The sequence below is a fragment of the Eschrichtius robustus genome, chromosome 12 (assembly GCF_028021215.1).
Source record: "Eschrichtius robustus isolate mEscRob2 chromosome 12, mEscRob2.pri, whole genome shotgun sequence".
Classification (NCBI taxonomy): Eukaryota; Metazoa; Chordata; class Mammalia; order Artiodactyla; family Eschrichtiidae; genus Eschrichtius; species Eschrichtius robustus.
Window position 1 is genome coordinate 71,781,761 of NC_090835.1, and position 15,051 is coordinate 71,796,811.

General features: G+C 37.5%; 1 protein-coding gene across 1 annotated transcript in view; it reads left to right on the forward strand.

Annotated features, from left to right (window-relative positions):
* Window positions 1-15,051, forward strand: part of ZFAND3 (zinc finger AN1-type containing 3) — a 331,536-nt gene that overhangs the window by 247,764 nt on the left and 68,721 nt on the right. The window contains exon 3 of the mRNA XM_068559439.1: window positions 8,213-8,395. Within this exon, the coding sequence (XP_068415540.1) occupies window positions 8,213-8,395 (183 nt within the window). The remainder of the gene's footprint in view (window positions 1-8,212; window positions 8,396-15,051) is intronic.

Genomic DNA, 15,051 nt, shown 5'->3' on the forward strand with positions numbered 1-15,051 from the left:
AAACTAGATTAATGTCACAATATTCAGAAAACTTCTCCTTGTGTTTTCAATTTTTTAGAAAATTGACACGTTTTTGAGGTTAGACCAAAATGAGGTAAATGTGTCTCTTGTGCACTATGTTACTGTAGTACTAATGGATTGTTAGGTATTTGCTGTAATGTTAACATGTTAATTTATGCCCTGTAAATGAATATGAGACACTATTGCTGGGAAAACTGTATAGTCTGCGCAATAAATGCTGTATAAGAAACAAGCCTTCTTCCAAATAACTTTTTTTTTTTTTTTTTTGCTAGTTCACAATTCTGAGCAGTAGGCGCTATAGGTGTGAAGAATTTAGGGACTGTATAATTTCAGTGATAAACCAGATTACAAAATAAGCTTAATTACTGATAAGAGTTTTGCTTATAAGCTTTGTCACCTTCATATATTCTCCACTGCCTACTTTTGCAGGAAGCATTTGAAGACATGCTTTTGGGAGCCAGTCTAGTGTTATTTCTAGTATTCTGAAATAAAAGCTTGCAGCTTTGTGGTTTGAATCTAAGCAAACAGGACTTGAGAGACCTTTTGGGTTCTATCAGAACCAGTTACTTGTGGTGTGTAGTAAGGAAGAAAAAGTTTATATGTGAAGGGATAGTTTGTAAAATTCAAACATCTGCTTATTGAAGGGGGTACTTAATATTTCTACTATATGTAGTTGCATTCTTGTTTCCTAGAAATACATTTTTATAGCAATTTGAAGTCTACTTATTAATGTCTGAGAAAACAAATGTTTTTAAACTTGGTATGTTCACCAGTATCAAATAAGGTAAATTCAACAAATCTATATTGTATATTGTGTGGCAGGCATTATTGCTAGGGACTGGGATGTACAGTGAATAAGACATTCATTCATTCACCCAGAAATATTTATTAAGTGTCTTCTATGGTTAATCTTAAGAGCCTCCCTGAGGAAAGAGTGCTTAAGTTAAGGTTCAAAATGAGTAGGAGTTACCAAGGTGAATAGCAAGATAGAGAAAAAGAGTCTCCCACATGCCTGATCAAAGTACTCCGGGATGAGAAAAAGAATAGTGTTCAGAAAAAACCAAAAGCACTCCAGTATGGCTGAAGCAGGAGGAGGGAGAGGAGGAGCAGTGGCTTAAGACGGGACTGAAGAGATAGCCAGAAGCCGGTTCATGGAGAGACTTCTAACTTGTAAGCCATGTTTAGGCATTTGGATATGATTATTAAGGTAATGGAAGCTCATTCAGGGTTTAGGGAGGAAAATGACTGTGTCAAAATTTGTTTTTTACGTCACTCTGATTGCTTTGTGTAGAATGAATTAGAATGAATTAGGGCCAAGAGAGGATAGGATGCAAAGAAATCAGTTAGCATGCTATTGAAGGAATCTGACAGATGATGATGACTTAGATTAGAGTGGAAATAGAGAAGTGGATGGATTCCAGAGATATTTAGGACTGGTAAAGACTAGACTTGGTGATTTTTGAGATGTAGAATTAAGAGAGGGAGAATGTGGAGTCTGAGATGTTTCCCAGGCTTCTGACTTCAGTCCCTAGGAGAATGTTGGCACCATCCCCAGAAAAGGACAGAAGACAAGGTCCCTTTTAATTTCTGAGGTAATACCTCAGAGTAGACAGATTTGTGGGCATAGATAGGGAACACAGGACAGGAGTCATTTATCCTCAACAGGATATATATATGGTATGTAGGTGTGTGTATATATACATACACGTGTGTGTGTGTGTGTTTAAAACTTGTTTGAAAGTATCAGTCAGTATCAAAACAGTATCAATCAGTCAATGAAGAGTCTGAATTTTAAAGGGAAGGAATCATCATGAGAGAGAATTTGGTAGGGTAAAGGTTTTGGTTTTTGTTTTTTTAAAGAAGTTAGAAGAGATTACTCATGAAAGAAAGTTTAAATGAACACAGCCACATTGAGCAGATCACAGTTTTCCCCATAAGCTAGGATCCAAGGTGAGTGAGTGCATTTTAAGGCTTTAATAATAGTAATTAGTTCGTCCTTTGGTTCTTGCTAATTCTTGTTTAAACCAGTTTGTCTTTTTCTGAGGCTGTTAACCCAGATTAACATTCAAATACTAGAATTTTATTAAGATTTTAATTAGGAGGCTAGAACTCTGGCTTATGAATTGGTTGGCTACTGCTAACAGCTTTGTAGCTTTTTAAAATAAGCTATCTAAGATTTGTGGTTGGGGTGGGAATGTGAAGCTTTGAAAATGTAGAAATGTGCTTATGAATGGAAGCTGTAGTCTGTTATGGAGAAGAGACGAAGAAAAGAGGAGAAAGGGCCCTGTTTTGTTAAAGGAGGCTTTTATACTATGCCTTGCATGAACCAAACTTTTGAGATATCAAAATTAAACTTTTATTGTCAACATTTCCATTTTACTTTAATTGGCTACTGGAAACATGAAGCATTTTATGGTGTGAAATACCAAATGAAAGCTTCCAGTGGGAATGTGGAGTTGTAATCTGTGATAAAAAGTCAGATGGGGTTTGAGCCTGGGAATGGAAATGCGGGAACTGGAAAAGTCACCCCTGCAAGCTGGGCTGTGGTTGCTTCAGTGATGCATGCTGTAGTGGGAAGTAGCATACTAGAATTACACGAATTTGGGCCTCACACCCTAGCTCCGGCATTTGTTAGGAGGGGCAGGTTGCCCAAACTTGCCATGCCCCCTGTCCCCTGCTGAAATATGGGGATGACATCTACCACCCAGTTTATTTTGAGGATTAAATGAGAAAATGAACGTAAGGCCTCTGAATGAACATAGTGCCTTGCCTCATAGCAGGCACTTCATTCTTAGTTCCTCTTTCACCTCCAGTTTAATTTTCTTTATACCCAGCTTAGTGTCTGTAATAATGATATAGAAGCCTAATTAGTGGCCAAACAGATTTAATGAGTCAGTTAGAACAAATGCAGTTGAATTTCTCATCTCTCCTTATTGATTATGAAAATAGGAATTCACAGCACTTCGTCTTTTAGAAATGCTAAACCAGATGATGCTAGGACTGCCCTTAGAGGCACACAGAATAGTGTTTGAAGGGTTTAAAATAACAATTGAAAAAATAATTTTAAATGTAATCCAGTGATGGGCTTTCTACTAAAAAACATTTGGCCACTTACTCATTTAGTTAACATCTGTGGAACACTGTTTTTGTCCCAGGCCTGTATAATGTGGGAGACGGAGAAGTGAACAGGTGATTCTTACATGCCATAGTAAGGCTCGTGCTGTGGGAAATCACAGGGTGCTGCGCCAGGAGGATTTGACAGTGTGTGCCAAATGCTTTAAAAATGTGCGTCCTCTTCTACCTAATTGATCTACTTCTAGCAACATAACCTGAGGAAGTTTGATGAAATCTGCTTATAATAGTGAAAAATTGGTAATTGCAAATGTATAACAAAAGTGAATTGGTTTAATTTCTATCTTATAAGTGGACATTCTGTATACCCATCAGTGATCACAGAGATCTGTAAAAAATAGTCGCGATGTATTGCTAAGAGCAAAAAGTAGGTTACCAAGGAGGGTTTTTAAAAAATAATTTATTTTCAAAGAAAGAAAGTTTAGTGAAGTCCTTGCCAAATCACTTTTGGGTATTCTTTGCCTTGAACAAATCATTCAAAAAGACATAGTTATGGTCATAATCTGGAAGCTGGGTGGGAGTTTGAGTTAAGCATCTTGCCTAGTCTGTGTAGTACATATGAGAGATCAGCTATTGAGATGTGTATATACACACACACATATATATACACACATACACACACACACATACATATGAGTTTTGAGTAATGACTAGATAAGTTACAGTCCCAGTGAGGCTGCCCAGGTGAATGAGCTTGTCGGCAGAGCAGGGCCGTGTGCTTTCTTGGTGCTCCCAGTCTTTTGAGGTATACTTTGTAGTAAGAAGATTGACCTGTGAGAAAAAAATATGTCTAGTGAGTATGTTTGTAACCAGCCCCAGGCACTTCTTCACTGGCCATTTTGGCTCAGCTGGTACCATTAGGTCAGTTTTTCTAGCTTGTGGAACCATCTCATTTCTGGATACCGCAGGTTCCAAGAGTACCTTCGTCGAGAAATTATTTTTTCTCTTAGTTGATAATAAGGTAAGCTGCCAAGATCTTGGCTTCTGTTCACTTTTCAACAGCAGTCCCTTTAAAGTTCAAAGGTTTTTACTTAGGTTTTACAAATAGCAGTTTATTTTGGAAAAACTCTATTCAAGACCAAGTTTATACCTTTGTGTATACCGTAAACTCTTAACAATTTACAAAAATAGATAATTTTTCCTAATTTTTTTTTCTTAAAGAGATGGATAAGCTTGGAGAGCTCTAGTTTTCCCATTTGTATGAGAACTGTAAAACAAGTGAACAAGTCTTTTCTGTGTCTGGATCAAATGGAGTGACTATTTCTGTTCCTTTCCTGCGCTGCTTTCCAGAGTAGAGTTAACGAGAGGCAGTCTCTGCCTGTTTTATTGTTTACTTTTTTACATGGGACATAAATCTGCTCCCCTTTGTCCTTGGAGTAGACTCCTGGGATTTTTTTTCCTTCTGTTTCTTTTGGTCAGTAGTCAGAAGTTGGATGCTGAATGATTCAGAAAGAAAGGAACAAGAGAGTAAGAACTGTAATGCAAACGTCAGGGCTAAAAGGAAGAGATGGTTCTTTCTTTAAACCAGGAAAATACCTTTTCTCTTTAATGACTATCATTTTTTGAGTACCCATGCACAGATACTTTATGTACATTATCTTGTTTAATCCACACTATCCTGAGAGGTAGAAATAACTCCCTCCCTTCGTTTTACAGACAAGGCCCAAAAGAGTAAACAGTTTGCTTTTAGCCATCTGCCCAGTAAATAGGCAAGTCAGAATTTGAATCCAGGTCCAACTCTAAAGCTCTTTGTATCGTATAAGCAGCTAACTTTGGCCTAAGAGTTAGAAAACTCTTATAATTAACTGTGAATTTCTGGTGGGTTGCATTAACTTTCTTGGCTCTTGCTTTCTTCATCTGTAAAATGAGAGGATTGAGCTAGATCTTTAAAGTTAATTCTGGTTGTAAAATTCTGTTATTTCTGGTTTCTTTATTGAATTGAAGTGGAGAATGTGTAAAGCTTCTACTTAGTTCTCTTGTTTGCAGCCAGTTTGGTTTGTAATCTTTACTTTTAGCCCGATGATTTTTTCACACCATCGTCCAGTGGAGGTGCAGAAGAAGGCATCAGTGGGAGGATGGGTTAAAGGAAGGTGCCTTATGACAGCTGCAGATTTACAAAAGAAAACTTAAAGAAAAGTACCTGAACATCAAGCAAGGAGCATGGCAAACATGGGCTGGAGATTGTGTAGGTGGGACTTGGTAATTGTCTTTAGACACCAGCATCATTTAACTTCAAAGGGTTATTGTGCCTCAGTGAGTGATTCTATGTGTTTGTCTTGAGGCAATGGAGATTCTATTAAATAGTACAATGATGACTCAGTTTCAATTCTTTTAGGGTCTTATAACATTTCCAATTAAATGGTAGAAAGGTGGCTATAGGAGGGACACAATGATTATTGACATAGGAGAGCTAATGAGATGATATGATATAAAAAAGAAGCATCATTTGCAATATTTTTATTCCACTTATACAGTACCTTTTTCTCTGAGGGTGCTGTACAAATAACATTGAGATAATAACCCATTTTGAAATGTCAAAACACTGAAAATAAGAAAGTGGCTAGGAGAAATAAATAGAAGCAGTAGAGGCTTTAGATCACTAATGGGCATGCACAGCAGGTTAGCAATTCTTTGGCTAAATCCATTGCATTCACCATTGGTGCTGTAAATGGGTGGGGGCTTGACACGGAGGCCTTTTCCTTGGGCCAGTCTAATGCACACCGTTCTACATCCTGTGGTTGAGATTGAAGACCATGAGTTTTTGTGTCAGATGGATCTGTATTTAAATCCTGATCCTGCTACTTACTAGCTATTAACTTGGAACAAATTACCTAAATTTTCTGAGCCTCAGTTTCTTCATCAGTAAAGTGGTGGTAATTATAACTCCCTTGTTAGGGTTGTTCAGAGGATTAAAGTAAATGAGTTAAATATATACAACATTTAGTTCAGTGCCTGGCACATGGTAAATGCAACATAAATGCTAGCTAGCTATTATTATTCTCAGAATATGTCAGAATAGTGGTTCTGATGAGGTTATAGAGCATAATAGCAACAGCTTCTCTGGTTCAAAAGATAAGGCAAAATGGAGTTGTCAGGATCTTCTGTTCCTTTTCTGAATTGATGCAGTGAAGTATAATCTGTACTTCATAGACTAGCATAAGATTTTTTAAAATGAAACATACCGAGACTAAACATAATAATTTAAACAGTCATACGCTGACCACTAGCTTTAAGAAGTAAAAAAAATTACAGATAGAATTGAAGATCCCAGTTCCTCCCTCCCTCCCACCCCCAGATAACTATTATCCTAAATTTGGTGTATCATTTCCACATGTTTTTATATTGTAATTATGTACCAATAAACAATATATTTTTACATATTTTAAATTTTTATATAAATATTATTAGATACATATCTTTCTGTAGCTTGCTTGTCTCTCAACATTGTTTTTGAGATTTTTCTGTTGTACTTGTAGCTCTATTCATTTATTTTAACTGCCATAGAGTATTTCATCATATGAATGAATGTATCATTTTAATCTATTCTCTGTCAATGGACATTACCTATAATTTTGAATATTTCTGCATAGCTCTCACTTCACACCCCCCACACCCCCAAATCTCAGTGGTAACCACCCTCCTGAATTGTGTTAATTTTTTTAGTGTTTATAGATACATATTCCTAAACAATATATTATTTGAAGTTCTGCCTGTTTTTAAGGTTTGTGCAGTACAGTCTTACTATGTTATTTAGTGACTTGCTTTTTTGTTTAACATTATAATTTTGAGATTTATTCATGTTGATGTGTGTGGCAATAGTTATTTTCACTGTGTACATTATTCCATTATTTGAATATAATATAATTTATGGTCCTTTAGGTCTGACTTTTTACTATTACAAACAGTATGTAATCAACATCCTTGTACCTGTGTGTTGAATTTCTGTCAGGCATATACCTAGTAATAAAAATGGGGTATAGGTAATGTATGTGCATCTTTATCTTTACTGGATAGTGATAAGTAGTAATTACATTATCATTTAATTATACATATTTTCTAATTTCTAATTTGACCCATGAGTTTAAAGTGTATTTTAGAAACTTCCAAATATATAGGATTTTTGTTACCAATTTTTAACTTAATTGCTCTGTGGTCAATTCATAATGCCTATATCTTACTAATTCTTTGGTATCTGTTGAGACTTTTGCTTTATAACCTAATGTGTGGTCAAGGTTTATCCAGGTTTTAGGCAGTTTTTATAAATATTCCAAATGTGTTTGAAAATAATTCATTACCTAATTGTCAGTTTCCCATAGATACAATCATTTTTGCTTTACCTATTTTGAGGCTTTGTTATTGGGTGCATACAGATTAAGAGTTGTTTTATATTTCTGCTAATTTTTTTCACTCTTATATAATGATCCTCTTTATCTCTAATAATGTTTTTGCCTTAAAGTCTACATTTCCTAACAGTACTATAGCTATTACTGGCTTTTTAATCATTTGTATTTGCTGGTATTTTGTTTATATACTTTGAAAGTTTTCTCTCATGTTAATGTTTTTAGTATGTCTCTTAGGAACTACATAAAACAGGACTTTGTTTATTCAGTCTGAATTTTCTATCTTTTAACTGCTAAGTTTAGTCTGTTTACATTTATTACCACTACTGATACATCTGTACTTATTTCTGCCACATTATTATGTGTTTTCTATTTCCCCTTTTTTCCTCTGCTGTTTTTCTCCTTCTTAACCTGTCCTTTATTGGTTTGAACAACTTTTCTTTATTTGTTTTATCCTTGATTACCCCTACCCTAAAATTTTAACATGTATTTGGCTTTGCAGAGTCTTACATTAAAATCAGTATGTCTACCACTCATCTTGGAAATCTTTAACTCACTTACCCTCCACCAATCTTCTATGTTTTTGACCAGTATTTTACTTCAATTCTTTTTATCACCCAAATTAGTTTTAATTTTTATACTGACTTGCATTATTTTCTAATACCCAAGACGATTGTGAACTCCTTATTTAAACTGGTTTTCTCACTCTTTCTCTTCAGATTTTCAAAAGAAACAACCAGACGATGATTCCGCTCCAAGTACAAGTAACAGCCAATCAGATTTGTTTTCCGAAGAGACCACCAGTGACAACAGCAATACCTCGATAACCACGCCAACTCTTAGTCCCAGCCAGCAGCCGCTTCCGACAGAACTGAATGTAACTTCACCAAGTAAAGAGGAGTGTAAGTCTCAGATCCTGTGAAGTGGTAGAGAAAGCAGCCTAAGAATCATATCATGAGTTTCTTGGTAATGCCTCTTCCAGAAAAAATGATAGCAGCTCTTTCAATTCAAGATTAAGTGTTAACATATAGGCCCAAGTCAGCAAGGTAGAGAGTAAGTTTCAGCCTTCCATTGAGCTTAAGGTTTTTTTTTGTGTGTGTGTGTTTTTTAATTTATTTATTTTATTTATTTATTATTTTTGGCTGTGTTGGGTCCTCGTTGCTGTGCACAGGCTTTCTCTAGTTGTGGTGAGCGGGGGCTACTCTTCGTTGTGGTGTGCGGGCTTCTCATTGCAGTGGCTTCTCTTATTGTGGAGCACGGGCTCTAGGCGCACGGGCTTCAGTAGTTGTGGCACTCAGGCTCAGTAGTTGTGGTTTGCGGGCTCTAGAGCGCAGGCTCAGTAGTTGTGGCGCACAGGCTTAGCTGCTCCGCGGCATGTGGGATAGTCCCGGACCAGGGCTCGAACCCGTGTCCCCTGCATTGGCAGGCGGATTCTTAACCACTGCGCCACCAGGGAAGCCCACTTAAGGTTTTCTTAAAGGATCGCCTTTTATGTTAACTGTCAGGGTACACGAGGTTTTGAACCAGTTTAGGGCAGTTGTTCTCAGCCCTGACTGTAAATTAGAATCCACTGGGGATTTTTAGAACAATTTTAATCTTCAGCACCATTCCCTGAATCTGTAATTTAACTGGTCTGGAGTGAGGCTCAGTGATCTGTTCTTTTTAATTCTTCAGAGGATTCAAATATGCAGCAAGAATTGAGGACCACTGGTCTAGGGAACTTACCCTGATTTAGGAACCTTTGGTTGAAGCCTTGCCTCTGTCACTAAGTGGGCCTCGAGTGTTTCTAGGCAGTTAACGAGATAACACTATATACTTCATAGAACACAGGATATTTGAAGGGAGGAGGAAGTATTTTCTTTTACTCTTCTGTAAGTTCTCAGTGACAGAATACTATTATCATATATGTGATATGGAAGTCCATTGTCCATTTAAGCTTTATAATGCTCTAACCATTTCCTTTAGGGCACAACTGTAACTGACAGGGTTTGTTGAAAATTGTAGTGATGTTATGACATAGCAGCTTTTTACCTTTTAAAAGCTTTACTTAACAGGTTGAAATCTGGTGTTTCAAATTTAATGAATATCTAGAAATCCTTGGAATATGGTAGGTTAGAATGTTCTATCTACTAACTTTGGAAAGATTAGCAGAGAACAAATGTTTATCTAAACCCCTGTCATAAGCCACTGTACTAGGTAAAGTTGAAAACATAAAGGTAAAAAAGGCCATAGTCCCTGTCCTCAAAGAATTTACTGTTTAGCAGTGGAAATTAAATATATTTCTTATATCAGTAGTTCTCAACCAGGAGTGAGTTTGCCCCTCCCCCTCCCCCCAACACTGTAAAATCTGACACTGTATCGGACAGCCCTCCACAGCAAGGAATTATCCAGCCTGACATGTTAGTAATGCCAAGGTTGAGAAACTCTGATACATGGTTGTGTGCACCTATTTTAATGGTCTTTCTTACGTATTGAAGACATGGACTGTTGAAGAAGGGTGTTGGTTTACTGGAGAAGGTGGTGTTGAAGATAGACACAATATGGAGGAAAGCTGCATGGAGTTCTGCAATGGCAAGTGACTTCTTTAGGGCCATTTATGGGGGACAAGGCTGGACAGGTAGATTGTGGCCGTGCCACAGAGACTTGACTGCTCAGCGAAGATATTTGGATGTTAGACGGTAGTCATGTTTTTGAGCAAAGGAAGTAATATTACTACAATTATTTTGCAGAAGTAGAATGGCAGTATTGAAAATGGGAAGGATTATACTAGATAACATTGCACAGAGAAAATTTTTAAATTATTGTAACTTATTGAATAGAGGCCTAGGCAAAGATGTTGAAATTATGTAAGAGGAGAAAAAAAGATGAAAATGGTAGTGATAATGTTAAGGCAGTAGGTTTTGTTTTGTTTTTAAAAATCTGTTGAGGGTTGTGTACTTATTGAGAAGCTGATGAAAGCTCTGGCCCCTTGTCTCAGAAAAATACACACCAACCATTTATACTCAATTTTGAATAAAAGTTTTCTAAAGCTCACTATGGCCTTTAGGTTAAGAACTCCTTGTCTAAGGGAAAGGTTGGAGCTGATCAGAATCTCATCTTATGGAATGGCATCTGACTGGATCCACACACACCAGGATCAGGCCAGGATCAAAACAACTTGAGCAACCCAAGTGCTCTGAGATAACAGCAGCTACCTTTAATTGAGCACTTTATGTCCAAGACACTGTTCTATATGTTTTGCATATTTTTTCTTTTATTCCTCATGACAACTCATTGAGGTGTAAATACTCAGTTTCCCCATTGTATAGAAGGAAACAGGCACAAAGAGATCAAGTAATTTGCCTGTGGTAGCAAACTAGTAACCAGAATGGCATTCAAATTCAAGCATTTGTCTTTAGAACTCATGCTTTTAATTAGTTAATTCACAATGTGAAATATAACTGCCACAGAGAATAGAAATATTCATGTTGGTAAGATCAACACTTTCTTTCTGTGAAATTAAGGTATGTGGAAACTCACATGGTAACCAAAAGTTACTTGATTAATTCATCATGAAATATCCTTATAACAGGGATTGAAAATAAAAACACTATATCCATATGACTGTATGACTAAAACATTTTCTCTGGAGTCAGATCTTTATGGGAAGCAGACCCATAACAAGGATTTACATAGCAAATGGCAAAGTGTGGACTCAGAACAAGTGGAGTTAGATGAAGTGAAAGTTTGAGTCACGCTGATTGTCAGGTGTACTCTGAGGACATATAGGGAAAGTCTTACGTTCAGTAGTACAAGATTCCATCTTTATGCCCTTTTCCCCCTCCTCTGCTTGGGATTAGACCTACCCTGCGCTCTGGAGCCCCTAGGACACAGCACTTCCTGTGTTTCCATAACTTGCCACTCTAGGCTGCTGTAGACTGCCACATTTTTCCTTTCGATATATACGTAAATACCTTCTATCTGACTAAGGATGTGTAGTTCTACCAGTTTCAGATCCATTCTCTCTTTCTGGTGACATCACTGCTTTAAACCATTGTGTGTTTAACTCTTCAAGTGAAACTCTCAGAATCTAATCTCATTTCCTAATTCTTGTGGAGCTCATTATTGTAAACCTTGGATTTTCATAGATCTGGAGAGAGGAGGAGATTTGCTAATATGAGGTTTAATGATGACTTAAGTGTTCAACTGGGCAGTTTGAGTTGGAGCTCAGGAGAGAGAAGTCAAGGTTGGCTTCATCCACATGCAGATGATAAGTGAAGCCTTAGGGGTTAAGTGAGATTGCCAAAGGTGAGAAGAAAGAAAAGCAGTGAGAATAGAACTTAGAGGGAAACCAAAACAGAGGAGGCAACTGAAGAAGTCAGAGAGGAGGCAAATGATAGTGGGCAAGGTCACAAAAGGCAAGGAACAAATTTCAACGTACGGTGTAAGCTTTATTAATAATAATGAAAATATTCACTCATATTTATAAAAGTGTTTGGCTATCTTCTAAGCTCTTTACACATACTAACATTTAATTCTCACAATACTAATAATTAATAATAATGAAATATTAATAATGAAATAATAATAATTAATATTAATAATAATGAAAATATTTACTCATATTTATGAAGTGTTTGGCTATCTTCTAAGCCCTCTTCTAAGCTCTTTACACATGCTAACATTTAATTCTCACAGTACCCTATAAGGTAGGTGCTTTTATTATCCCTGTTTTTACAAATGAGGAAGTTGAAGCATAGACTGGTTCAGTAACTTCCACCCAAAATTCAGAGCTCTTGCTGCCCAGTGTAGCTCATGCTCCAACCCACTGATTCGGCTCCAGAGCCTGTGCTTTCAACCACTATAGTATATTGCCTCAACATTGTGAAAATGCTTCAGGAAACTGTAAGCTGACAAGAAAAATTTGGATTTGGTGATCATGTGATTAATTCTCTAAATAAACTATTTAATAAGCTGTTTCAGTGGTTTGTATATTCATTTAGCAGTCTTTGCTAAATGGCACTAGGTTAAGTGCTGGGTACAGAAATGAATAAGATTAGGTCTCTATCCACAAGGAGGTCACCTTTTCAAATACATACATCTCTCCTTGAGTTTCTGGTTTGTTCTCCCTAACAGGTGCATGAGAATTTTAGGGTGTAAGGGAGGCAGTAGCAGGAATAGTGGTTAATAAGCATGTCATTTGCAAAAGCTTTCTCAGGCGAGTTTTGCCTTCTCGCCTAGGTTGAAAACTATGCTGGAGTGAGGAGATAAGTGCCTGGTTTGTGGATGGGGTGGATATAGGGATAAGAAAAGTAAGGAAGGTTTGTGAAAGCTGTCAGGGCAGATGCATTGTAAGTCAACAGGAGGTAATTAAAGTGATTGCCAAGTAGCGGTGAAGACCCAGGTGAGAGTAGACAGCCTGATCCATTGACACCTTGTACATTTCTTCAACTGTGACCTACCCAGGAGAAGAAAGGTGGAGGAAGAGGCAGCAGGGGATTACTTATATTAATGTTTTAGTATCCTCAAGAGACCAGAATTTCATCTGTTGGTCCTTAGCTTCCCCTAGAGAGTTATGGAGAAGTAAGGTGTGGGAGTTGCTGGGAAATGGGTTTGGGATTCCAAATCCAAGTACTACATAATCTGTAAACTCTGTAGTAGTTATGGATCCATTTTTATTGTAGAACTGGAAGCGTTAGTGTAGAACTGGAAGTGCTGAGTCTTCTTTGGGGCTTGTGAAAGGTTTTACTTTTCTTCCTAATAATCAAGAGAATGAGTATTGCTTACATCTGCTTTCCGCTTCTCAAAGTTAAATGAATATAAGAACAGAAAGGTTGGTGAGAGTCTGGGTACATTAATGCTGTTTCGAAAAGACTGCAGATAGAGTAAGAACTATTGACAATGTAAAGCAGAGAACAGGACAGATTTTTTATCCAAAAGAATTTCTTAAAACACCTTGACTGGAGGTCAAATAAAACAGGTGTCCAAAAGCTCAAAGGGATATTTCTTTGTCTAAACACACATGTGTCTCTTCCTATCGCATCTTATGTGTGTCTGCAGAAGAGTCCATGGAACTTTAGCCATTGGAAGCATTTTCAAAAAGCAGTTGTAAACAAAATTCTAATAGTGACCAAAGGACTTGTCATAACACTTAAATGCTATAAAAATGGTAACAGCTATCACCAGAGTACTTACTAAGTACCAGGCACTGTTCCAAATTTTTATTTGTATTAACCTACCTCATATTCATAATACCCTGTAAAGCGGGTGGTATTACCGTATCTATTTTGCAGATGTGAAAATGGAGGCACAGGATGATTCTGTATCTTGCCCAACATCACAGAGCAGCCTGGCTTTCCAGCACCACCCCATTGCTGCCTGTCTCCGTAGTGATTTGTAGTGTAAAGGCCGTTGCTTGCAAGTAAACTACAGAGGAAGGAATGTTGCGCAGACACTTAAAAAGAACAAAATAACATACATTTCTTAATGCTTTTGCTACTACCAATTTATTGTTCTTTCAATTTCCAGGTTTTTCATAGAGGAGATAAATTGTGGTTTATTTTGTTTCCTTTTTTTTTTTTTCCTCCCACATCTTTATTGGCATATAATTGCTTTACAATGTTGTGTTTGTTTCTGCCTTACAACAAATCGAATCAGCTACTGTACTTTGTTTCTTTTTTCCTTTTTCTTTTTTTTTTTAAGGATACCTATGACCCCAAACAGGCATAGAACTCTTTCCTAGAAGATTCAAATCTAGTCTAGGAGACATTGATCTTTTTTTTTTTTTTTTAATAAATTTATTTATTTTTGGCTACTTGGGTGTTGCTGCGCGTGGGCTTTCTCTAGTTGCGGCGAGCGGGGGCTACTCTTTGTTGTGGTGCGCGGGCTTCTCATTGCAGTGGCTTCTCATATTGTGGAGCATGGGCTCTAGGTGCATGGGCTTCAGTAGTTGTAGCACATGGGCTCAGTAGTTGTGGCTTGCAGGCTCTAGAGTGCAGGCTCAGTAGTTGTGGCGCACAGGCTTAGTTGTTCCGTGGCATGTGGGATCTTCCCGGACCAGGGCTCGAACCTGTGTCCCTTGCATTGGCAGGCGGATTCTTAACCACTGCGCCACCAGGGAAGCCCTGTACTTTGTTTCTTGAGCCAACTTTTGAAATAATGTCAGGTTGTGGGTAGAATGCTGGAACTGGTTGTTAAAGCTGTCAGGGCGGATGCATTATATGAAATTCTGGTCTCTTTGAGGGTACTAAAAGATTAATATGAGTAATCCCCTGCTACCTATTCCTCCACCTTTCTTCTCCTAGGTGGGTCACAGTTGAAGAAATTTGCAGGGTGTCAGTGGATCACCTGGGTCTTCATTGCTACTTAGCAATCACTTTAGTTATTTACTCTTGACTTAGACAATGCATCTTCCCTGATAGCCTTAACAAGATGAGCAGATGACTGGTCACCTTAAGTCAGAGTCTTATAAGATTGGACTTAAAAGATTTTTTAAAAGACCCTTCTCTCTATTTCTCCTATAAATTAGATTTCCTATTGTTATGCTCTTACAGGCCTGGACATCCTTGCTTGTGCCCTC